At 41.3% G+C, this 26,384-nt stretch overlaps 3 protein-coding genes across 15 annotated transcripts in view; 1 reads left to right on the forward strand and 2 right to left on the reverse strand.

The window, feature by feature from the left end:
• LOC136436336 (profilin-4-like) overlaps window positions 1-1,866 on the forward strand; it is a 30,932-nt gene extending 29,066 nt beyond the window's left edge. For all 9 annotated transcript variants that reach the window (XM_066430269.1, XM_066430288.1, XM_066430299.1 and 6 more), the window contains exon 5: window positions 1,208-1,866. In XM_066430269.1, coding sequence (XP_066286366.1) covers window positions 1,208-1,236 — 29 coding nt within the window. In that variant the 3' untranslated portion in view covers window positions 1,237-1,866. The remainder of the gene's footprint in view (window positions 1-1,207) is intronic.
• A 3,137-nt stretch (window positions 1,867-5,003) lies between these two features.
• LOC136436407 (chloride intracellular channel protein 4-like) lies at window positions 5,004-13,708 on the reverse strand. 3 transcript variants are annotated; one of them, XR_010756042.1, is made up of 4 exons: window positions 13,517-13,708; window positions 8,946-9,618; window positions 7,185-8,187; window positions 5,004-5,909 (listed from the first exon to the last, which is right to left on the reverse strand). XR_010756042.1 is itself a non-coding variant. In XM_066430386.1 (4 exons), exons 1-4 carry the CDS (start codon window positions 13,565-13,567, stop codon window positions 5,903-5,905), a joined length of 759 nt encoding a protein of 252 aa, XP_066286483.1. In that variant the 5' UTR covers window positions 13,568-13,708; the 3' UTR covers window positions 5,004-5,902. The 3 variants fall into 3 exon arrangements, 2 of the variants coding, with proteins under 2 accessions (XP_066286483.1, XP_066286473.1); XM_066430386.1 differs by having other exon boundaries at window positions 7,185-7,212; XM_066430376.1 differs by lacking the exon at window positions 7,185-8,187.
• Window positions 13,709-15,837: 2,129 nt separating this feature from the next.
• Window positions 15,838-26,115, reverse strand: LOC136436391 (protein unc-93 homolog A-like). Of its 3 annotated transcripts, none has more exons than XM_066430356.1 (7): window positions 25,961-26,115; window positions 21,480-22,166; window positions 20,746-20,927; window positions 19,925-20,135; window positions 19,143-19,254; window positions 18,120-18,275; window positions 15,838-17,207 (listed from the first exon to the last, which is right to left on the reverse strand). In XM_066430356.1, exons 2-7 carry the CDS (start codon window positions 22,134-22,136, stop codon window positions 16,984-16,986), a joined length of 1,542 nt encoding a protein of 513 aa, XP_066286453.1. In that variant the 5' UTR covers window positions 22,137-22,166; window positions 25,961-26,115; the 3' UTR covers window positions 15,838-16,983. The 3 variants fall into 3 exon arrangements, with proteins under 3 accessions (XP_066286453.1, XP_066286444.1, XP_066286461.1); XM_066430347.1 differs by lacking the exon at window positions 25,961-26,115 and adding an exon at window positions 25,795-25,954; XM_066430364.1 differs by lacking the exon at window positions 25,961-26,115 and adding an exon at window positions 24,421-24,442.
• Window positions 26,116-26,384: the final 269 nt, after the last annotated feature.

Here is a 26,384-nt window from a genome sequence, read left to right on the forward strand (position 1 = left end):
ATAGTGACTAACTGCGGTCACGTTTGGAAACATGTATCCGAAATCGCCATTGGCCTTCTGACTGCTCGACTTCTGTTGCTGTATTGAATTTGATGAATTGAAACCCAACGTATCAACTCTCCATGGCAGTTTAGACATTTAGCAATGTCAGATCCAACTCGCCATACCGTTTTTATCTCCATGAAAAAAGGCTTTTTCATGGAGTACTGTTTTGCTTGCGTTTGGTGTTTGTGTGTATGTTTGTGTCACCGGTCGCTTAAAGTCACCATAACTGTAAAACCTGTACATGGATTGAAATGATTTTTGGTATGTGGGTGGGTGTTAGGTGGAGGAAGGTCAAGGTCGATTTTGGGCCTCCTAGCATGTGTGACTGGAACTGCAATGGCGTATTTGATAAAATCTTAAATGTAGAAGAACTGAAGAGTGGATGGACAGATCGTCATGTTCTTTGGTACACAGGTAGGTTAGACCAAGTTGTACACACTTAAGTGCAAACTATGCAGATGAGACCGAATTTGCATAAGTAAGGAGGTAAATCGTTTGCATGGGTGTCGTCGTATGCTTAAAGTCAGCATAACTGTAGAACGTGTAGATGGATTGTAGTGATATTCGGTATGTGGGTATGCGCTGGGAGGAGAATGGTCAAGGTCGATTTTGGGCCCCCTGGTTTGTGTCCCTGGAACTGCAATGGCCTATTTGTAAAAATGTTCTAAAGGGGTTTAACTGAAGAGAGGAACAACAGATTTTCATGTTATTTGGTACGCTGGTAGGTTGGACGGAGATGTACACACTGAAGTTCAAATCATGCGAAGTTATTGTGTTTGTTCTGCATTGTTGTTCAAGACAACAGGACATTTTGAAAGACAACATGGCATTTAAAGGGAAAGGCATGTTAGTTTGTTACTTATCAAAACAGTAGCTTCCGAGTCCAAACCTCAGAACAGCTGTGGAAACTGCTCACATATAAAGAGAAGTCTGTGAAGTGGGCTATGTGTGGAATCCCAGCGCTTTACCGAAAGGGTTAAGTTCTGTGACATGTTTAGCCACATGTTAAGTATTATTAGCTTTAACATACCATCTGTACAAAAATAAAAAGAACAAAAATGCTTGGTAAATACAGGGAATATTATATTACAATAATTGGTCCTGTCATTTTGTGTTGTATATTCTTATATCAGAGAATAATTTTTCTTCTTTTTTCTTGCAGCGGACTACTTTAAGGAGAAGGGAAAATGACTTTGGAGGATGCAGGAAGATTTAAAACTGAAGCACTGCAACGATTATTATCTTACTCATAAACTTTGTAAAGCATTGTGTATGTGGTAATATGACATATTGAGCACTGGCAAAAATAAGACAGCAGTTGTATTTTCTGAACTTGAATTTTGTATAGACATATACATGTAAGAGACACATTTATATCTGAATATTTATGGAAATCTTTTCATTTTCAAGCACCAAGGGATGCACTGGAAAATTGGTGTTCAAATTGTTTGGTGGAATTTTAGTTTGTGCAATTCTATAACATGTTAGTGCTTTGTAAATGTTGTACAGAATTCTAATAAAAAATCATAGAGTTTATTTTTTGGACACATGTACAGCATAGCCACAGAAGCAAGGCCCAAAGGTAGTCAACTTTCATCCATTAATGACCTTAATATTAAATATGATGAATGTTGAGTGTTGGAAATCCAGTTCTAGGACCTGTGCCAGCATACTGTCAGCATATTGGCGCCCTTCAATAGCAAATTTTGTGAGAGTATGCAGGGGAATTGTGTGTTGCAGTTATCGACATTGGCCTTGGAGGATTGGTTAAGACCAAACTGAATGTGAAATAAAGGGATTAAAATATGTTTTTATAAGCAACCCGACTACATTCTTTTTATGATAGATGCATATATTTAAGTCAGTGCAAATATATACAACCATAATATACTCATGGCAGTCACATTCCTATACATGTATTTCAGTTTGTCAGTCAGACTCAATGGTGAGAAAAAATGGTATATATTTTAATACAGCTTCATATAATTTGTGAACACTGCAAATGATTTACCATCTTGGAATACAAATTGCTCTGAGCATTGGAGGCAGTCATTGTAGACTAATGGAAACTCCAATATCCATATTGCACATTCAATATTACCTAAGCCTGCCTGTATTTTTACTTGAATGTATAACACTGCATAATAATCTTTGGAATATTTCAATTTTATAAAAAAAGGCTTAGGCAGTGAAGAATATATCCTATATAATACACTACAACTACATTCCTTTAAGTATGCTAATCTTATACAAATCTAAGGTATACCCTTAAATCATTGATTTTATTGAACTTTCTAATGAAGCTTTGCAATAAGCATGGTGCATTTCATTCTAGGCTATATCAATAATGAGGTAATGATCAACTATAAACACTCTAGGGTCTTCTTAATGCCTCTGACTGTTCCTCTATCATAGAGGGATTCCATCAATTTCACAGTGGAGAAGTTTTGATGGTAATAATGTAAGGTCGATGGTAGCCTTGGATCCTGGATGGCTTCTCAAGATGGGCATTCAATGGACTCCCCTGGTGCCGCTAATTGGCTTATTTTCATGGTGGATTAACTCTAAGTTGCATGGTTGCCATTTATGATGCAAGTCCTGCTTCAAAAATCTATAGGAAGGGGTTGGAAATCCCAATGGCATACCTGGCAGGCTGCCACTGCAGTGAGGAGCTGGGTTCTCATATAAGGTTTTAGCCTGGATAGACTCTTCTTTTTGATTACATCATCTCCAAGCAGATACATGATGTATTGGGAAAGAAGACTCACATGTAGTTAATTAACCAGTCTTTTTTCTGGGACACTTGGCTATCATATAAACAGGGCAGTGGAACAAGTCACAAACTTGCAGAAATTCCTTCTGTCCATCCAAATTTAGGTGATACATGTACATGAAGCCCACCTACAAAAAACTAGAGGGCCATTGCCATACATGTATAAAGGGCAAGTTAAAAAGATTTTTTGGACGGGATTGCTAGCTTTCGGATCCCTTGGATTGTCCTGATATCAATTGATCTGAGATATATATATGACCTTTTTGAACACGAAGTCTGATGCCAATCTGAAGTTAGCTGGGCTTTCCAGAGTTACCAATAATTGGATTTGAGGTCACATTTGTGAAATTCTCAAAGGGGCCCAGCCCATTTGAATAACAGCAGTCACACTGGCAGGAGTCCAAAAAGTATGGCTGCAACAGACGGTGTCTACATGCCTCTTGGTGATTGGGCTAATACCTTACCAAATCCGCAGGGACATCTGCGCCAGTAAAGGAAGCTACAGCTCGCTAAGATTAAAGTGGTAAATAATTGGTGGCATGTATTATCATTACAAGTGATCTGTAACTGAAAGATCTAAAGTGAACTGAACTTTCATATACATGTACATGCACCTTAATTGATGATACCTGCATACCAAAAAATCATACATGCCAAAAAAATAGGTAAACAAGTCAAATGTCAGCAACAAAATGGCAAATACCCCCCTCCCACACAAGAGTAAAGTCATCGTAGTTTAGAACCCCTAGCAGAATCTACAGGAACTGTAATTGTTTGTGTTGTCTTTGTGAACCTATTATGGGCCCCTAGTAGCATTCACTGGAAACTGGAGCTGGTTGTGAAGTTTCAATCAGGATCAATGGCTTAAGTATCCACTACCAGTAGATTTTCAGTTAGTATGCTGAATGTCAACCAGCAAGTGCATAGAACATTGACCACCCCGAAGCGGTGTGTGTGATTGAACGAAAAGGACTTTGAAATTGGCATGTTGACACCTTTGCTACAAACTACCATGGCAGCTCTTTCCTGTTGATCTTGGAATGGCGTGCAGCAAAGAAAACAAACTTCAAAGGGTCATCTCAGTCTGTTGCAACTATTTGCAGATCATTGTTTATGTATGATGCCATTTCGGCTCTAGAGCTTTGTGACTACTGTATGTAAAGCTTTCTGAAACTTTACGAATCCTGTTGGTACTGCTCCTCTGTATACACTTGTACCCAATTACTGGTTAAGATACGCACCAGCATTGGTATGTGATTCACCCATGGCCTACATCTATATTAGGTAACTCGGCCAAGGTCCATTGCCACGGACCATGTTTTGGCCAACAGAGAGGATATGTTGCTTGTCAAGGCCTGTTCGGAAGGCTGTTCCTAGAAGACAGTCATATTTGCTGGCAAATCCTCTGTATTGAGCTTACATTGCCCACATGGAATTTGTCAGTCATATGGAAAAAAATAACAAACACTCTTAGTCTTACCACCAATAACCAACACCGCTACCACAAATTTTCAATACCTCTGGTAAAATACTTTAACTTACTCCCAGACCCTGCTTAAGTGACTTTTTGGCACATATATGCATATGTAGCAATGAAGTACATTGACATGTACCATGGACATAAAAAACTGCTGTTACTGAAAATAAAGTTTTTGATGTGTAAAAAAAAAGTTTTTCTGTAAAAAAAACAACAACACTTGGCTGTAGGCAACTACAGGTTGTTGATGATACGGTCTATAACTTGCTTACACACAATACAAACTATTGTGACCCAAGAAGTTAAACAAGCTATGCTAATCATGACAGGAAAGGCCCGAGGAGGTATCTCTTGCAGCATACCAACCATGTTTTTGTTGTCCTTGTGTTGTGATAGTAAATGCCATACTTTCATGTTATGTGCCCAAAACAGATGTCACCTTGTTTACATGTACAAACATAGCACCCCACAACATTCAGACTGTATTTATAGTTATGTGGAATTTTAAAATTGAGTGAGAGTTTATAAGACATGTAGCATAATAGTTAAGAAGACCATAGTATGTAATGTGAAACATACATACAGACATATTGTAACTCAAGCCATAACCAAATCATCTTGTTCAAGAATTATTCTATTGCTATGAGGCCAGGGTGGTATATGTAATATCTGTTTGGCACAGACAACAATAAATATACAAGCCAGAAGTCAAGTAAATGCATTTAATAAGTACTGTAATATTCCAACCCGTGGGTTACATGGTGCAGCCCTAACCATAGGTGGTGCTATGTAGCAAAGCAGAAGAGCACATACATAGATCATTTGTATACGATCTTAAATCCACTCCTTAACTGCATACTTACGCACCAACTGTACCAGATTACGCAACACCTAGAGAGTAACAAAGGGTTTTCCTATATTAGAATATACATTGATCTACATAACAGATCATCAAGATATCTGAGTTGATCAACACAAAACTAATTTCAGTGACTACTTTGTATTGGTTGTCAAGGTTAACATGTAACAGGTGTCAAAACCACTAATGAAAACCTTAAGTATTTTGTTCCATTGCTATATAGTAAATTATCACTATCAGTACATGTTGAACATTATCAGATGCTTTAATTTCTACATTCCACAATGAGCATTCTAAGCTCCTCAAAAGCTTAGGGAGGATTCAGATGGCATTTTCTTTATACTTCTATTGTACACCACTATGAGTGCAAAAAAAAGTAGCTTTCAATATATATTACAGTTCAAAATCAATAAAATACCATGTTTGATAGAAGAGATAGGATGAAGCTGCCCCAATCTCTGGTCCAGTAAGAGTATTATTAAACAATAACAATGAAACTCGATGATACATAATGATAGAAGAGATAGACCTACTGTGCAAGAGATATACACATGTAGGAACTGACATACTGGAAGGGGGGATGCTAGTGCTGGCATGGCGTGTCCATTCTTTGGCACAAATATACATGTACAAGGGCACAGCAGGTGACATATACTGAGAGAGTTTGTACATTTGCAGGTCTGAAATGTAACACAATCAGCTGGCTTTGGGTGCCACATGCACAGCATTCCCGCGTGACATCTGGGCACTAGACTCTGAAAAGTCAAGAAGAAGGCAGTGTGCAGAGTTAGGGGGGGTGACGGAGAGACAGAAATGGGTTCTGCTGCAGAGCAAGAAATCGGAAACACAGTAAATACTGAGACAGGGGCCAACTGTTCCCAAAGCTCCCGGCATCTGGTTAGTGACAAAGGGATGGAATGTGCTTTTTTGTTCTTCACAAGAAAGCTTCTAATGGCTTAGGGCACTTGGGTTCTGTATATCCAAATGAATAAACAGCCGAAACAAATGAGACCCAGCTGTAGAGAAAAATCCACAAACTTGTCTACCCATCCTATAATTGGTTTCACCCAAATTTGGTATCACTTTCCCTGGTGCAAATTTGGCATACAGCAGGTTAGTATACAAGACTGATCCCAGTTTTCCTGCTAATGAACTTGTTTTCCGTCCCCGGGGCTTTGGGAAGCCTTGATGCTGGCTCTCAAGACATAACACACACAGGGGCATGCAGGAAGAGACCCATGCAGCAGGCACTCAGGATGTCTTTGATCCTCAGTTACCCTCGCAAAAGGGAAGTTTCAAAGACATGATGTCATCCTGAATGGAACGTCCTGTTGGCAGAGCTAGGGAAGCTGTGAACGGGGCAAAGACATATGGAGCACACTTTTGGTTCTTGTGTTAGTCACTGTTATGTGAAATGGAAAATACAAGATGTACTTGGTTTTGTGACTGAACTTTTCTGACAGTCTTTCATGAGAACACACAGTGAACATGAATGTTTTAATTGATCTTTTTGTTTTTGCAGCAATGAAGACAGAAAAATATTTATGATGCAAAATAAAGTGTTGCATACAAATTTCACTATTACATCTGTCCTTTGGGAATAAATTATCTTTGACTCTTTTACCGATGTTAAATCACACAAGTTCCTGAGGCCACATCAATTGAATACTGGTGTATATATATATATATATATATATATATATATATATATATATATACACAATATTGTTTCCTAGAGTTCCTTCAGGAGAAAGCAGGAGTAGCATGATTTCAGACTTAAATTTCAACAATGACAAAAGCAATAATACCTTTAATTCTATAACCAATAGAACAGAACCTGAAATTATAATCAAGGCCTTGTGTATTTGTAGCAAACAACATCAGGATTTTTCAAATTTGTCCGATAAACAGCAGATGAACCTGTTGTGGCCTAAAGTTCAATGTCATCCTTATTTAAATCACAATCAGTCTAGCATTGAAGACTACCTAGCTCCGCCAAGAGGACCACCGTTTTACACGCGAATGCCTACCTCCTCAGTACGGTAGTTTTCACCTTTCCTACAAGCGTGAAAGGCATAGGAAAGACAGAGGGGGGACAATGGGTCAGCAGAGAAAAATAACATCACAATGAACTAAAAAAAGAACAATCACAAAAAAGGAAAAGAAATCAGCAGTAATTCAGCACAACTAGATATCCTTTACTTTTCATAATGATATAGTTTTTGCTTCTTCCACTATCACTATCACTCCAAAGTTTTCTCCTACCCAAACTGCAAAAGCTGACGTCAAACTATTAGTATTACAAAAATTATTCTCTTCTCCTTTTGCTTATTCATCATACTTCACACATGAATGTACTCCCTACAAATATTACCCATTCACATATAAAGCAACTATAGTCACATTCCCAATTTTTTTCTTAGTTTGTTAATGTTAAACTTAATATTAGTATCGGAGCGGTGGATGCATCAAAGGTTTTCTAATGGTAACCCAACTGTGTATGTTGCATGCAATCATTTTTTTAATGCCAGGGTATATTCAAAGTCATCACTTGATCATACAACTTAAATTATCTTCTACTGCATTTTGAAATGAAGGCATAATGCATCTACAAATTTCTAGAATGATGATCAAAAGTGGCCTTCCAAACCATGATAAATCTTGATAGATGATAAAGAAAATCAACCTTTTTCTACCTCAAATGCACCCACTAAAGACCAAACAGCAACAGAGGTAAACTGATAGAAAAACCAAGGACTAACTTATTACTGTATTTTGTTAATAGTTACAACTGAAGAGATTGAAGTTTTGTTTCAACTAAGGCAGTAATGGAAACCATATGTTACAAATAAAATAACCGCAAATCTGTAATCTTTTTTTTCCGCATGCAATGGCACATCCTGAGGAGTTGTTAGTTCATCAATGAAACCACATGCATCGGCAAGGCAAGTGGAATGGGACTGTACTATCAATCGCTCTGTGATGGTGGGCTGGTGTGGACATGCTGCATAGTCAAGCCAACTCACTTCCCAGCTGTAAGAACAGCCAAGACGCTCAACGTTAATGTCAGTGACAACAACCATCTTAGACAGAGGCAGCAAAACCTGGCAACAAACTTAACATAAAATAATTAGTGAAAGTGAAATGATTTTGTTTAAAGTACAGAGAAAGTGTTCACTGAATGTCTAGAATTGAAAGTTGGCCATTTGCAGCCTCAAAAAGAAATCACCCCATGAAAGGTAGATCTACGTGGATGGATGGAAAGGAAAATCGATTATGAAATGATGAAATGATTGAAAGATTGGATACTACATTTCTTGCCGTAATTGCTATGATTGTGATCAGTGATAGGGCACTAGAATCAGATGAGCAAGGAAAAATTCCCACAGAATTTCCCTTTAATGACAGGAATTTGAGAAGTCAAGGACAGCCGACCACCACCAGAGGTACTAGGAGATTCCACATGATTCTACTCATCATCTCACACTCATTTTTGCCAAGCTGAAGCATAGATGTAAACATGATTAGCAGCACCACAAATATGTTAGGCAAGTTACTACTAAGAATCATCACACTGTTACTAGATGTGAGCATGATGAAACAGGATAATTGTCTTGTAAGTAAGAGAAGCAAATGTACCAAGCTTTTTTAAATAACTGTGCATCATTTCCCTTGATATGTCATACCAATGTTGCATACAAGGTAATAATTGGTCACTATCAAGCAAACTCCATACAATGATCTTTCTTTGATTGCATATGCATGTACACTAACAGTTTATTAGGCCTTACCCATGTGCTTCTGCCATGTCTTGGTGACCTCCTCATCTGGGTACAACGTCTTCTTGAACTCCTCCGTTTCGTACGCTGAATTGAGGTACCTCCACAGTCCTGTCAGATCTTGGGGGATCTCGAAACCCTTCAGGGCTTTGGTGGCCACTCTGACGTGGTGAAGCTTGGGAAGGAGATTGCAGTCGGGGTGCGTTAGCTGGTCGCCGTCGAGGAATTTTCGCTCCGAGGGGCTGTTCTCGTCTGTGTCGTCATCTATTTCATCCGGAAGCCGCCTGATCAGGAACTCATTCAGTTGTACCAACGATATGTAGAGGGCCCGCTGCAATCGCTCTTCGTCAGCCTGGCTGCTATTCTTGATAAACTTTGAGAACTTCTGGAAAATTTCGGTGCCTGCCATGGCGGCCTCGGGGTTGTTGGGCTCTAGCTTGGGGTACATTGGGGGTGCCAGCCTCTTTTCCAAGTAGTTGGCCATTTCTGTGACGTCGGTGATGGGCTCCTCCCCATCTATCATCAGGAAGGGGATTTTGGTGCCTAAGGATGGAAGTGCCTTGAAGAGGTGCTTCTTGGTCATGTCTACTGTCGTGACACTGAACTTGATCTTCTTAAGGCACAGGATCATGAAGACCCGTTGGCAGAACACACAGTCACCAAGACTTGTGCCATCTGAAGCAGCCTGCGAAGATACAAATGTACAGATTTCAAGCATTAGTTTACTATGGTATTTATACTTCACAAGACAATTACAACTCAAAGATGTGCTACATACTAATGACAATGAGTATCTGAAGTGTTTGTTTCTTACATTTTTAAACCCCTGCATGGTCGCTTCGCTCCCTAGCCACTACTATCACGCTAAAATAAAGCCTGCTCGTGACTATACAAGCCACCCTGAGGACCAATGAATGTAGTATGACATAAAGAATATAATATCTGGACCATCCCCAAAGAAACATGACCTAAACAGCAGACATACTCAGTAACATACACCCCCAATATTTTCTTTATGCCTTTGGTTGTCACAAAAACACTAATGACTAATGTTTCCACAAGTTTACCCTTTAGCTACCAGCCTACCACAGTATTTGGATTGTAAAAGGTACAAAGGTCATGTTATTCTTTCATGACTTTAGGATTGATTGCAAATTTGCATGGTGTTCTACCATGATTTAAGTAAAAAATTATGACTTCTGTTGAGCGAATGACAAACATCTTAATGCTTTTGTAAATATGACAGCTTTTCAATACCAATATAAAAGCACTTTTCAAAACATGTCCCAATGAGCATGATTAAAGATGCAGCTACATGCTCATCAATTTCTAATGGGTTATTCATGTTATGTACGACATCATGGATCGTATACATTGCACAAATCATTGCATAAATCAACTGATCATACAGCATCAAATTGTGCAATATTCAATGTCTATCAAACCAAACTTAACAGTCTTAGTAATCCTACTCAGTGTTCTCGCCAGGCCTTTTCAGCATAGGGGCCCCCTATGCTGTGATTTGGACCCCCTATGCTGTGATCTTGACCCCTATGCTGTGTTTCAACCAGCATAGGGGTGTTTCTTTCTGAGAAGAACCTTGTGACCCTTCATGAATCTTATAAAAAGTTCATATTTGGCTTTAGAATGCGGCTGTGACAAACTTAACTTCACAAAATTTATCCCTCAAAATGCAGGAAATAGTGTCTCCTTGGCTTGTGAATTTAAGAATTTCCGGGGAAACATGCCAGACTCCCTACTCATATCTCCAGCCCTCTACGTGTGACTTGCGCCGCGTAAAGTTGGCCGTCTGTACCTGACCCCTATGCTGTGAAAAAATCCTGGTGAGAACACTGCTACTACAGGATATTCAACAAAGTCTGCAATCTTGCCATGGACAAATACCCAGGCTGAATTTCTGGTAACAATTAAGAAAACCTATCTTATAATATCATGCGAAATCGACATACCTACTTTACACACAAAGGAGTAAAGAGCTTTTGCTTAATTTCCAAATTTGGCATATCAGTATCAATGGCATCGGTCATATCCAATTATACTTATAAGTAATTACACAAAGTGCTTTATACTGGGAAACCTACATGTACTTTAGAAGTGGCTTAAATAATATGGAATATAAATATAATATGAGCCTTGATTTGATTGAGTTTCACTTTTTGGAAGCTGCAACTACCAAAATCCTAGTTTCAGCCAAAATGTGTATCTTGACACGAATGTGTACTGACAAAAACAACCAATCAACCCTGTTTACACTTTTGCATTGTCTGACAGAAGCATGTCGTCATCAGGGGCATTCAGCCAACAATGGATTCCAACCGGTTTGAATAATGGCCCAAGAATGTGGTGATAAATGCCCCTCTTTATCACCAGCACCATTCTCAAATCAGAACAATGTTTACATGGCCCAACTGCCTGCGTTAGCCAATAAACACCACTTGAAAATCAATGGCACTCTTGTCAGCAAACTTTTCAGTGGTTTAGAAAGATTGTTGTTACAATACTGGATGTTATTATCTGACATTTTGCAGAGTGCATATTGCGTCAATGCTCATTCCAAAATCTTGGGTTGTATCCAAAAATAAAGATGAAGATTTGTTTCAAGTCACTGATGTATCTATTGAGACATACATGTACAGTACGGCGTTTCCTGAAGCACTTGACATAGTGTGTTTTAAGTGATTAACTAATAAAATGCATTTTGAGCAGCGAGATAAAGGAACCATAAAACCTTATGGTGATAACTGTTGTCCCCTGATACTAATACTGGGAATCTTTTCTGCCAACAACATTAACAAGATATGGAGTTAGCATATATTTACACATATCAGCTGACCACAAACATGACATGCCAACTGCGTCAGGGAATTTTACAAACCGCACCAGTTAGTCTTCACAAATATAGAACCTACTGTGTTACCCAGCATACAAAAATGATGGGTGGGGTCGTATTTACTCTGAGGGTTGTTTCTGACCCTTCACCCTCAATATACTACTCTGCATGTTTAATCATGGGTGGGGTGAATATTTTCATTGGTGTTTTTTTTCAGGCCTTGACCCTTTCTAGGCCATGTGACTGTCACTTTTTTGCCCTGTAAATTTCTGACAAAGCTAAACTAGGGGGTAACGCTGGCATCAAAGGTATCTAAGCACTGGCGAGTTATGCTGTTGGCTCACATGGTACAGTAAGAAAACATGCTTCTATTCTAAGGAGCACACTCCATTTACTCTAGATACAACAGGCTTGTCTTATCTATCCCTGATGAGGTAGGGAGGACAGGAGGGGGCCCTATTAGGTGATTCCAAATCTATCAACACATAATTTACAGCATGGCAAACTGGGGCACTATTCAACAATCCTCTTCTTTTTTCGCTCCACACTTCAGTTGGGAAGTCTCTTCATAAGCCAAAAGGAATGTCAAGTGGGGTGAGCAGCTAAATTGCAGTGGGAGGGGGAAATCTTTGTCAACAACCCAGCAGGTTCAATGCTCTCCTCTGTACGGCGGAATTCTTTGACCCCAAGACTCGTGTCTTGGCAATGAAAGGACAAGATAAGCTTGGCAGGGAGGCGGGCATGCTGGAATGAGCAAATATAAGCCACCCTTTTAGGAACCCTCCTTTGGGGTTGTATTGTATGGCAAGATGACATCATTTCATACAGGTGTAGTGTAACAGTACTGACACACTAGTTCCAGGCTTCATTTCCAGCTAGGACTGTACTCTGTAGCCTAGTTTAGGTGACTTGTGCTACTGGTCTTGCGGGTTTTTGACTGCCAGATGCTCAATATCACCCCATGGGGAGGCGTGACATCTGATTTTCACGGTCTCAAAAAGCCAGCAGGCCCCTTCAAGTAAAGTATGCGCGGTTGAAGAGCTAATAGCAGGGTTCACAAAAGTTCATTCTCAAGTGTGCTCGTCTTAACCTCTTGACACTTAGACGTTCGGCTATATATACTTGTAGGGACTTCTTGTAATCTTAAGAATCTAGGGTATGGTTTTTCTACTGCTAAATTGAATCCTGTGATAAGTCTTTCACGCTAAAATGCTAAATCGACAAAAGATTAGCATAAAACATACAAAGTGCGACATAATTTTACCTGGAAGCAATGACGTGACTAGTAGGTGGGACAAGGATTTAGGCCCCGAGGGCATCTGTACAATAGCATGCACAATTGCTTTGACTTGACAACATTGGATTTGCAGGGGCAAAAGATCAAAATAAATACAGTCTTTTCATGTTTTGTGTGTGTGGCCCCACGGGCGGCCATTTTGAAAATCTAGCCAGCTAAACTAATTTTGTCGTCTGACACCTTCACTGAAAATCATTTGTCTCGGAGATGGAAAATTCTTCCCTACAGACCGTCCAAAACGGGGACGGATGTTTCTTCTGGACATTGTGCTGCCTCCATTTAGAGACACACCCTTTTTAGGAGATCAGAGAGGGATTAAAATCATGGCAGGTTCCACGTTGTTTTGTCAACTACTCAAGCAAGCAAGGCGCGCTCGAACACTTCAATCCCGACCGCAAAACGTCGGGACGATTTTTTCAAAACCTCAACCCTTACCTTGACGAAAAGCTCGATCTTAGGCTCCTCCTGGTCCCCTCCGTTCTCCATGGCGGCGATTCTGTGGCAGGGTTTTCGGTCTTGCTCGGTTCAACGCCCCTAGAGCAAACACAACGGCTCGCAAAGAGACTGCCCTGTCGTCCACTCAATGCATGCAAAATGGCGGCCTCGCCCTCGCACAACCTGAGGAAACGCGCATGCGCGGAGTGTCAAGGCGGCCCGCTTGGCCAGACGTGTGTGAACCCAGTTCAACTAAAACCGGTTCTGTCAGATGACTCAAATTATTTCTAGCTTTAGATTGTTGCTACGGCTGAGATGGTGAAAGTGTGTAAAACAAGAGACCCTTGAGTTATAACAGTGTTAAGAAATGCAGAAATTTCACAATCTATTTTGTTAAGTTCTCATTTGAAGAGACCGTAAGCACCCATGTAATTTTAAAGGGACCCAATGGCAATGGTCACCGACCGGACCATGCTCTTCAGTTCAGTACCGAACACCTGCCGTTAGCTTCAGTGCACACCACTGCTTGACCCATTCACGATATAAAAAAGGAAAATAAAGTACTAGTATTGCATAACAAATGGAGTTTATGGTGCATAACAATGATAAGTTTCTTCTTTTAAAGTTGATGTATTCGAAATCGGGAGATATGAGTAAACTGTAAGAAGAGCGAGGCCAACAACATTATGTATTGAGCATTTAGTGTTTATCTTCTTACACGCAAACATCGCGGAAAGTTTTCTACCTCTAGGAACGGAAATGTCCACTTAACATTTATTGACCTTTCATGTCATAAGAACGCGGTCATGTAGGCACTGGCATAGAGCCAAAATGAGTGACTTCTAACACTGTTGGTATTCTAGGAGGGGCTAAGTACAGTATGTTTTCTTAAACTGGGCACATATATACTCAAGCCCAATAAACTTCAGTACGTACCAGACAAGTGAACGCCAACATTGAATAACTCATTTTTACCTGACCCTTCCTTGTAACGTAAAAGCACACCTATGAGTAAAGGTACTAAAAATAACGAATGTTATCATTCGGCTAGTCTGTTGATATACATACGAATATTTTGACGCAGAAATTATAAACTTTTTTCCTCAGATTCCCACAATTGCTAATACAGCAAAAGCCAATCGTATACGCAGTCTATATTACGTATATACGTATACGTATGTAGCCATTCTCAGGTCACGCCTAGCAACGGAGTCTTGTGGACATGTGAAACCGACAAACCTTTGACCCCGGCGGGAAACGCCCAGGTCCGCCCTACTAGACATGCGTCACTTCGGCACGAGGTTTCTACATCCGGACAGACCGAAGGCATATTTATGTCTCTATGCGTCATTAAAGGACATCCTTAGAATAACATCGTCTTGTTTATATAATGAACACGTTAGCAGTCAAACATAGTGGTAAGTGTTGGTTTCATACTACCATGGTTGTATATTGTCTCGGTGTGACTGGTCTTGTGTATTCTACACTACGGAGTCGACATGCTGTAGCATTTTTGAGCTCTAAACCGTTTCAAAGTCCACAACTAAACCACCAACAAAGCATATATTAGGCATGAGGGCGCTGTTTGAGAGATTGCTTGGAATACATGTGCATCGGTACTCGAATTGACTGCACCGTATAGCTAGCTATAGAGCGTTCCCCCGTGCCAGTTTTGAAAGCTGTATATTTCTTTTTTCCTTGCAACGAAAATAAGGGCGTCCCTTAAGTCAACACAGGCCGTTACATGACTCGCTCTTTAAAATATGTCTCACAGAACCACGTAACCGCCCTGAGGTCATTAATTACGGTAGGAGGCAACGCCCTTATAAAGTCCTTCCCAAGCCACAGCAAAGATGAAGTGGTAATTCAAAACGCCACCTCCGCAGTACTTGTTGAATTCATAGTTCTGGGAAAACACTTCCCAATGGTTACGCTAGTTGAGTATACATCCTTGTAGACAAGCGCTATGTACACATTGCCACCTGCTTGGTATTTGGTATAGAAGGATTTGTATACGTCAACTTAAGACGACGGTCACGTTTTACACGGTTATGGTTAGTGTATGACGTGCGCCAGACTAATGAAAAGTCATGTTTAAGAAAGTTTCCAGCGTTTAAACAGTTAATACTAATAGCGAGCTACGATTGAGGCAAAATCCCGCTCCCCGACCACGCCCCAATGTAGGACCGTCCTTATAATATCTTAAGAAGTAGATACATGTGGTGACAAGTACATCCTTGAATACTTTCTCAGCTCTAGCTCTACCCTGGAAGCTCGGGCAATGACACAAGTACAGTTTATATAAAGTATATGCTAACGTGTATCATTGACAAACCAAGTTTTATTGTACTTCAGTATTAATTTAGATAAGCTTTAATGCGTTTTACTATATCATATAGCTGTATTTCTATATCTACATAGAATAGGCAATACAATGACGTTAACGTTTATCGTCGAGTCTTTTGCGAATACACATCACAGTATCTCCCAGTTTGAGTGTGCTTACATCATTTGGATAGTGCTACCAATCCAAAAGGAATAAGATACGTGTGCTAGCACGTTCTGAAATTGACCATGTAGCAAACGATTGAAGGAAACGAGTTGATGGCCTCAGAATGTAATATATGTGGTTATAGAAATCTCGTAATGGTTTCTTTGGTATACTACACAGAATGCAATACATTTGTTCATCACACAGATACATAATGATTGAATTAATTCGTACAGGGGGTTATATAGAATCTTGTCAGCAGCGAACATTGTCAAAAAAGTTTTTCCAAGTCTACAAGTTGGGTTACAAAGAATCAGACAAGTCAAAAATAAACATCTATAGTGCATTTCTTTACTAATGACTGTACATGGTTGATCAACTTTTGGAATCCAACTACAATATGGGCAGAAATACTATAAACACACAGGATTCTCGGTAAGTTGATAAAAGTTTGACACCAAGCTTGATACTTGTATCTATTTTGTAACAAGTCAGGGCAGTTGAGACAACATCTGCAGCTAGTTGTCTACACCGAGAGTTTCATTTTAGTGAACAAACATGACATTGACAAACGTGATTCTGATCAATCTTTGTTACTGATTAGCGATTTTAGGTAGATATCTTAAAGTGTAAATGAAGAATTTCCTGAAATTACATAAACCATGATAATAGTGTTTAATAACATAGATATTTGCACAAAATATACACACTTCGGATGTTATTGTGTTCATTGTGACGCATGAGGAGTCACTGGTTAATGTCACTGGTTAATTTAATTACCTGGTGAGAAGATCAAAAAAGAATCAAGAGCTGGAGGTACATGTATGGTTTCTGATGGTTCAATGTTAAATATATAACATCAGAAGGGTGTGTATTTGATTTAAACGTTTATATGCATTGGACGATACTATTCCTATTACAGATAATAAGAAAATGTTGTATTCTGGTGTCATAAACACTTTAAGGTGATGTTCGGTTACATCTTCGTATCTATCTCCTCTGGATCCTTCTTCTCGTTGTACTCCACCACGGCGTACCCCATCATGCCCAGAATCAGCACGCCCAGTAAGATGTACAGTTTAATGTAGGTGCAGATGAAGTTACTGTAGGCGAAGGCCACCACGAACCCCAGCGACTCCCACAGGCGGTAGTTGGAGAAACCTGCCTCCTGGTTCTTACGGAACAGGTAGCCGTACAGAGCTGGGGGGTGAGGAAAGGATGGATGACATACTGTAGTGAGCTCACGATAGAGATATAGTCTCTGCCAGACTAATAACTACGCCAGCTATAGGAATGCCACCATTGCTATCATTTGAAGGCGCATCCGAGGGGGAGATGTTAACCTTACCGTGGACTTACACTCCTTTCCAATTATTCCCTTCTTTGGCCAAATTTTACGATCCTTTACCCCCGCAGGAAGGCCTGGTGGAGGCTAATAGAGATAGCTTGGAGTCCAAACTTATTTAAACGTAGTCTGGTATCCAAACCTAATATAGCTGCAGACTCTCTTCGTCCTCTGACCCAAATATTTGCATGATTTAATTAGAGGACGAAGAGACTCGGTAGCTGTAATAGGTTGGGATCAGGCTACTTCTAACAGTCGCTACCCCACCAAAACGTAGAGACCGTTGGCCTTGGAAGCTGAATAAAGCTAACAGGACTGAACTTCAGGCTAAGATCGAGAAGCACAGAAGCATTCAACTCTGTTCTTTTACTTCCGTTTCCTTTTTGTATTCGGAATTCCTTGTCATTCCCTTAAAATCTTAAATTTTGCTTTCTTTTCGTAAGCATAAACCTAACATGTCCTGTCTAGAAGAATTACTTGTATAGTGGGAAGGAACAAAACAAACAACAGGCCATAGATGTGGAAAGGAACAAAACAAACAACAGGCCATAGATGTAACAAGATATCCTGTCCCTGGTGCTGAAGTTCCATCCGGTGGATATCCGATACTAAAGCTGCCGTAATCCTTATCATCATCCTATTACCACTGAGCCCAAGAGAGACGTCGTCATACATGGAGCAACAGTGCTAGTCGTCTACTTCATAACAGGGAGACAATGGTGCTGGACTCTCCGAATCTTCTACATCTAGAACCTTAAGACACTCACCGTTAATCTCTAACTGCCAGACGGCGTCCCCCAGCCCCCAGCAGGCGGCCAACACGAAGAACACCGGTAGCTGGTTCGGGTTGGGGCTCCACACCAGCATGGTGATGATCATGGCCAGGTGGGCAACAGCACCGGTGATGAACAACGGGATTCTCCCTGTGGTAGAGACCATACGTAAATGTAAAGCAGTAAATACGTAAATGTAAAGCAGTCATTCTCAGTTGACACACAGCCTCCGAATCTGACTTCCTTTAAGAGACTCTTGAAGTAACGGAAATGAACAAAACGAACAGACACGGACTATGAGCCAGCTTTCGCCCCACTATATGTTGTATGTTGTACCAATTGTATATGTTGTACCATGTATATGTAATGATATGTGTTGATAGAGTTAGGACTTAAATGACTGTATCTCTGTTATATTGTATCTGACTCTTCCCTCATGACCTCAATGAAAAGCGGCCTGCATACGTGCCAATTTGAGCTTCTAATGAATAAACAAAGGTTCAAACAAAAATCATACAAAGGTGAAGCATATTACTGTTCCAAGTAGCTATTAGTTAGCCTCTACCAGGCCCCAAGGGTGACTGGATGGAATAATAAACAGCTAACATGCTAGAGGAGTTAACCGGGCGGGAAGTACAGTTTGCTACCTCCTGAGCTCGCGTTTTTTTTACGTCGATGGAGGTTGGACATCTAGGTAATGAGATACACAATACGAAAGCTACTCAAGCAACTGGATACATTTTGTAAACGGTTTGACATTTCACATAGCATCCACTATCTTTTGTCAGTGACATGTTATACTTGTTACAGTGTATAATAGTTGCTATGTAAGAGTGTCAAAACACGAGGATGGAAAAACTTGTCAAAGTCAGTTTTTAGAAATACAAAAGGTAAGATCCTGTATCATAGATAGACGTAAAACACACGGGCGCGAAAATAAGAGATGAAACAAAAGCAAATGTAATGGGAGATAGAAATCAGTTACAAGTATAAGTCAAAGAAAGTGTCTTTACGTACCTGTGAACTTAATCAGACGACCCAGTAAGAAGGAGAAGAACGCATCGCACACGCCGTAACAGATCATGACGTACCCGATCCACTCGATTCCCAACGCGCAGCTCACGAAGGACTGCAAGAACAAATATTTTCGTTTGACATTTGTTCCTAATTTTTACCGACAAGTTTACAAGTTCACAAGTTCAGACTGTAGTAGATATCCTGAATTGAGATGGCCAAGCAATAACTAGGAACAGGACAGTAGACCGGGCGGGTTGTACATGGATAGGAGGGAATACAGCGGTCGGCAAGAAACGATGGAAAACTAGAAAGGTATCATTTGCAAGCAAATACACAGTGTTTACCATCTTGTTCTAGCTTTACAATATTCTACTCTGCTTACACTTACTCACACACATTCGTATATATGTTGAATAGCCTCTCCATTGTCCTGTCACTAGTAAGCTTGCTACATAATGTGGTCGAACGTACACCACAGGGTGTCTGCTACTTTAATAGTAACCATGGTAACAGCAGCCTTGTCTAGGTTAATGACATTATTTGCGTGGATAAGAAGAAGAAACGGAGCAAAAAACAACATGTTTGCCTTCCGTGAAGGTAAACATAATCAGGATGGCCTGCCTCAGTACATATTGACTGATACTGGCTAAAAAGATTAGCCTGGTGCCATCCTATTTCTACCGAGGCTCCTACACTCGCTACTCCATAAGATTAGCGTAGGAGCCCCGGTAGAAATAGGATGGCACCCAGGCTATAGAAAGATATCCTGAAGACATACACACCTTTGTATAGTCTCCTGACACGAATGCCTGCTCCAGACCGCTGTAGATGGTGATGGGGACGAGCAGTATCTGTCGTTTGTCGTCCTTCAGGTGTTTCAGGGTGGCGATAAGGAGTTGGAGTCCAGCCTTCTTCTCCTCGCCCTCATCCTTCAGCTTGTCCAGGAACACCACAAGAACCAACACAGCGAACAGGCCGCAGCCCAGGTAGATCCTTTAAAAAAATACAAAAGTGAGGTTCTCAATCGTTATTGATTGATTGATTGATTGATTGGTTGGTTGGTTGGTTGATTGATTCGCCCATTGATTGATTGGTTGGTTGGTTGGTTCACTGATTGATTGATTGATTCACATCCTTCACATTCATACATCCTTTTCAAGGAATCATTTATCTAATCTCAATCCCTAAAAGCCTGGATACCAGACCCCCAATCTCTATAATATTTATTGTGTGATATCATAGAGATTGGGGGTCTGGCATCTAGTTTAAATCTCTACGGAATGTTACTAGAGAAAATGAAATAAAGAAGCGAGTAGAACAGTCTCCTGGCCTCTGGGATTCGGACCCGCCCCGAAACCGTGCAGCCAGATCACAGGCCGCAAGCCTCAACCACTAGGCTAAAATGTATAGACTAGTTAGCAAGTCAGTTGAAGGCGCTTGAACCCCACTGTTACAAATACAACATAGTATGGTTGTCGGAGCCCTTATGACTTATAATGAGGTACGAAGAAATTTAGAAAATAAGACGAGGAAGAAAGGAAACAGGCTATAAAGGGAAGCAGAAGGAAGAAAGAAGACCAGTCAAACCAAGCACTTGTGTTACCCCACTAGCAGGTTGACGGTGCTTGTGGTGGGCGGTTGGAGAGCCCCTGTCGAGTTGGGACAGTTGTTAGCCCCGCAGATTTGTGACAGCTCCTCGGGAGTTAGGCCCAGTGACGTCACGTTCCCTCGCTCCAGGACCAGGGACGAGATGAGGTTCCCCCAGATCTGTCCGGACTGGAAGATCTGAAGGGGAACAGGTGAACAGGTGATGCGAACTTAAGACATGAAGTGCAGATATAGGATCACCTTACTATTCTACCGGCCAAATCATACCAAAGACATTGAAAATTGTATATACAGCTTTCTCTGCTTAGCACTCAGCATTTGGACAAGAGTACGGTTGAACACACACTCCTACCAGTGGACTAGTCCCTGCTGTAGTGATTGCGCAAAGTCGTGTGGCCCAAGGGCTATTGAAACGGAAATGGGCACTGCTTTATGCACCATCTAGTGCGGGAAGGACTTTAGATACCTAACTACTGCTCTACCCAATCGTTCCAAGAGGAAGATTACGCTACAATTGAGGAGAGACTGTCTCAATCCTTCCATACATGTAGCTGTTTCGCAGTGCTAGAGCATGACGTTCATACCGATACACAAACGACACCAAGCGATATCGGGTAGCAAGTGCACAAGTTCACAATGATGTCTCCCATTTAAACATTATTTCCTGACAAACAGACATAGTCATACGCTACTATTCCATCACTGTGATTACTTCTAATAAGGACCTACCATGAAGAAGATGCCGAAGAAGAGGGTGATGATGTCCTCCTGTGTCTCCCCCACCATGCCTGCGTACCGGATCCCGCTCGTGGTGACGTACTTGCTCTTAGCGGTCCACAGCGGAGCCCCCGCCAGTCCCAGCGTCACGGAGAACGGGATGAGCGTGTACCACGACGCATAGAAGTTCGCGGCAGTGAAGACGGAGTACCAGAAGATGGAGACCACCAGGGTCCACTTGCAGCCGATCTTCCCGATGAGGAGGGGCGGGATGAAGATGCAGGAGACGATGAGGCTTGCGTAGATGACGCTAAGGGAGGCGCCCCCTAGCCCCTCGTCGTAATTCAGACTGGTCTGCAGGTTCTGGAGAGACTGGAAGGCCGTGAAGTTGAAGAGGAAGGCGGTGCAGATGACCAAAAGGTTCTTCCACACTCGCCACTTCGGTATCGCTGTGATTGCCAGGGGGTCCGTTGATCCATCAGCGTTCTGGTAACTCGGTACGTCCGTGCCATCTTCCCTCTTTGAAATGTCCGAAAACTCCACGTTGTCTATGCCAGACATTGCGTGGGAGTTTCTGTAGTCTAACTGATCAGTTGAGTTGCCGATTTCTGGGGAAACTTCTTCGCCTAGGGAGTATTTACGGGTGATGGAGTGATCAGAGAATGACATGCTTTCGTCCTAGAGGTGTGGCTTTCATCCCTGTAAAATTATTGACAAGAGAACATCAGTTGTCATTATGATCATTCTTTGTTATACGCTACGTATAACGTTCACTCTAGCTTTGACTGATGGTTAAACAAACAAGGATGAAGGAAGAACTCGTACACGAACAATAGACACGCACATTGAAGTTTGATTGACGGTATAGTATTAATGCATACTTACATACGCAGTTTATGCCAAAAACATGTGGAATGAATATTTTGAAAAGTGTGGAATGAATGTTTGAAAAAAATCATCCGAAAGTTGGATACGTGCGGTTTGAAGTATGTGGATTTCCAGTAGCCTAACGGTTAAGTCACGACGCAACTGTATTTTCCCCATATTAGTCATGCGCCTTTGTATATGCCCCCCTCCCCTGCATGGGGTACAAATACTTTGGACAAATGCCAAGCTGCCACTGGTTTACAACGCCTTCCGCTGTTTTTATGTGCAAACAGTAGATTGTAGTACCAGTCACTCGCTATACGGCAATTAAATGATCCCAAGACGAACAAAAAGAGAACGAATATTGTGAAAAGTTGGCAAATATCCTCGACAAGTTCAACAGTGACCGGGCGCCAGATTGTTTGCTTACCTGGGCAGAACTGCCGTCATTAATTATGACTGGGAATGACTTTGTCGCTACCGTTGAGAGGTAACGGGGGCCGCCCGAACCTCGCACGCGCCCGAACATCGCACGGATTTTTTACTGATCTTATTTTGCATAAGTACGCCGTGTTTGTGTCCAATGACTATGCTGATAAGGAAGGTAAATAACCCAAGTTCATGCACATAATTGTCATTTACATTCAAAACATATGTGTACATATTCATTTCTTGTTTTGTCGAAAAGTAGTATTTTGACAATAATGATGGCAACGCTGAGTAGAGGGTCACTGCGTAGCTAGACGGCCCGGCACCTAAATATACGACCTGTGCCAAGCAGATACATAAGTCACACAGCTATCATACACATAAGAAAAATAATTTCATAAAACACTAAAAATTTGGGTCTTTAAGTGTTTGTTGAGAAGAAAACCGACCAAAGAAAAACAACGTAAACATTGCTGTCGTCTGACGACGTTGTTTTCCCGCCATTTTTTTGGACCGCGATGGTGGCGGGACGATTCAACGCACAGCTTTGTTACGCTCTAACATGTGATTGGTACCGTCTATGATAAGGAAACTGAATACAGAGATGGCGAAGATGTTTCCCAATAAGTAGACGGAGTATTGTTGATGTAAGCGGTGTCGTTTTTTCGTAATGATTTCGTAAGTCGGGCCGCATTCAATACGTACGTCGGGCCGCGTAGTAGCCTATTTCCCGTGGGAACATGAGCTGGGATGCGCTAGATATAGCCCTTCTCACATGACGTTAGAAGTGCACACAGTCAAAATTTTCCGGTCAAAAGAAAGCTAGAATATAGCAGACTTCAAGCCTTATTTACATTTCCCTAACTTCATCACCAACTTCCGAAGAGAGCAAAATTACCAAAGCGTACTAAGTTAGGCACACTATCTGGCGTAGCACTAAATCAGAAGGTACATTCGTGAAAATGTCTCACAGCGTCTTCCGCATGTAACGCGGAGCATGAAGGGCCCATGAACAGTATGAATACATTTCTTGTCCAAGTATGGTCTTTAGATGAATGTGTTCAAAATTCATTCATTAAAACCTGACCACTCTCTGGCAACCAGCAATGGAGCGCCGTGAGTTCCAGCGCGTAAAAAAACGTCCGATGGTTGGGCACCCCCCGTTACAGGGGTTACTTATGATGTCGACGTGGGTCGACTTTGATGGCGACAAGGAAGAAAGCAAAGGATCGGTCACAATGTGCCTGGACACCCGTGAAAAGTATACAATGTAAAACAAATCAAACGTACAAACAGACAAACAATCAAACAAGTAAACAAGCGACACACGCCTGCATTCAAACCGGATATGGCAAACCCAAAGCCTTCCCCCAGGTCCAAAAAAGAAGTCAAGCACAACTCGTCTTGGTGTACCCAATATTATAGTATTCGAGTAGTTTGTTGTTACACCAATGTCAACCACTGTCCATTGTCACATGTATGTACCCTAGATTTCTAACCATCTTCTTGCAATTGGCCTTCGATCGGGCATGACCTTGCAAATGAACTTTCAACAAACATCGAGTCAAATCATAACAACTGGACTTGCATTACACAAATGGTAACATTAATCGTAAAATAACACACCTAAACTTGGTAAACTTAAGCAACACCTCACCTTTCTTGGCGTTTGCTTCTGGTTTGCTTCAGAGTCAGCAGTATGTGGCGGATCACAAGTACGTTATGATATCATAAATAACTAGCGTGGTCTTTGCTTTGGGCGGGTCAACAAGCCGACAAATACAATGGTATTCACTCGTTAAATCACAAAGTGTTATTTCCCGAACGTCCAGATGACTTGTAGTTAATCAGATGGGCATAGAATGTTATGGCGATGTTTCCATTTCTTTACACCGATCGTTCCGATGTCGTACGAAGTGAATAAAGCTACTACAGTTGGTTATATCTGAATCATTGATACCACTTTCATATGAAAAAAGGTTCAATAAAAACTAAAGGGGGGGGGCATGCAAATATTCTAAGTTCATTATGTACTAGCAACAAGACCGAAACATCCGTGAAACATTGTTTGCGAGGGGAGGGCATAGAATTCTTGTACATCATCATCCCTCCCTATGATTGTATAATGTATGAAATACAAACTTAATGGGTCTTTGTTGTCCTTTACTTATTTGTATGGAAACAGTTAAGAAATTAATTTGTAAACCTGTACCTGGTAGCCGATTAAAGTGACAAGACTGGTGATCGAACTAGCACACTTGCAACAGATGGTAAACGTCGTGTGACATGAACTGTTTTTACAGACGGCCTTAGACAGACGGCCTTGGTATGTCCGTAAGGAGATCTGCATGCCTGTTGAAACTGACATCTTCATGAACCCTGGAGGGCTTGCCGTACGTTTGTGTTTAACGCAAACAGGGAGCGATCTCTCTCTCTGTCTCTCTGTCTCTCTCTCTCTCTGTCTCTCTGTCTGTCTCTCTCTCTGTCTATCTGTCTCTCTCTCTCTCTCTCACTCTCTCTCTCTCTCTCTCTCTCTCTCTCTCTCTCTCTCTCTCTCTCTCTCTCTCTCTCTCTCTCTGTATCACATACACTTGACACACGCACACACACAAAAGCCTGCGTCTCTACCAGACTAACAACGCCAGCTGTAGGGAAAATATTTGCAGGGATAGTTTGGCCACCATAGGGTACCATTTATCAATCTTACTATGGACTGACTCTACTGGCTGACTATTCCTTTTTGCCGACTTCTACGATATATATCTCCGTAGGAAGGCCTGGTGGAAGCTACCTGCAAAGCTAAACTATAGAACATAGCCATTGGAATAAAGTTATAGTAACACATAACATTAATCATTAATTCACCGTCACGTACACCATGTAGCAGTGAACAAGACCGACGCCTTCTCAAAAACGACAGCTGAAAAGTTTGTTTTGCTCGAAAAGTTGGCATCCACACCTCTAAGTAACATATGGTTCTAATTTGAACGACACGAACGCTATGAAGGATGTGTGACTTCTCAATCCTTACCTCTGACACTCGCCATTGCTTCCTGGTGACCTTCTCAGTAAAGTAACGACAGAAGAATAAACACTTTAGCTTGTGTGGGTTATCAAGGCGTCGCACGATTAACGAGTCTTGTAAACCGTTACTGTGACGACACTGAGAGGTTAGAAATACCTCTGTACATATTTACCTCTGCATAAAGTCCGCCTGGTGGTGGCTGTCTCGGGTATGAGGTACCAGCACGTCAGCTTGATGCAGCGTTGTTTACGGATCCCCAGGCTCGGGTGTTTGAATAGTAATCAGTCAACATGTACATCAATGAACAGACCCTGAACAATCTGTTAAATATTGATACCGAACATACCGGTCTGTTGACCGCCCTGGCTATAACCTCTTTAGCTTGAAGGAGTTGGCTGGTACGATGAACTCTGACCTCTCGTCAAGTGGTTTATGTTCCAAGAATCAACAGGTCGTCAGTTAGGGACGGTCTCTCCATCAATGAAGGGAGTGAGTTTTCTCGAAATCGTTATCAAACACAGCTGGGAAACTACGTATAGTAGAAGGGATATTTCACATTACCTCTTTGAAAGTAGGGAAAGGGGTGAGCTTATGAA

The sequence above is a fragment of the Branchiostoma lanceolatum genome, chromosome 1, assembly GCF_035083965.1.
Source record: "Branchiostoma lanceolatum isolate klBraLanc5 chromosome 1, klBraLanc5.hap2, whole genome shotgun sequence".
Classification (NCBI taxonomy): domain Eukaryota; kingdom Metazoa; phylum Chordata; class Leptocardii; order Amphioxiformes; family Branchiostomatidae; genus Branchiostoma; species Branchiostoma lanceolatum.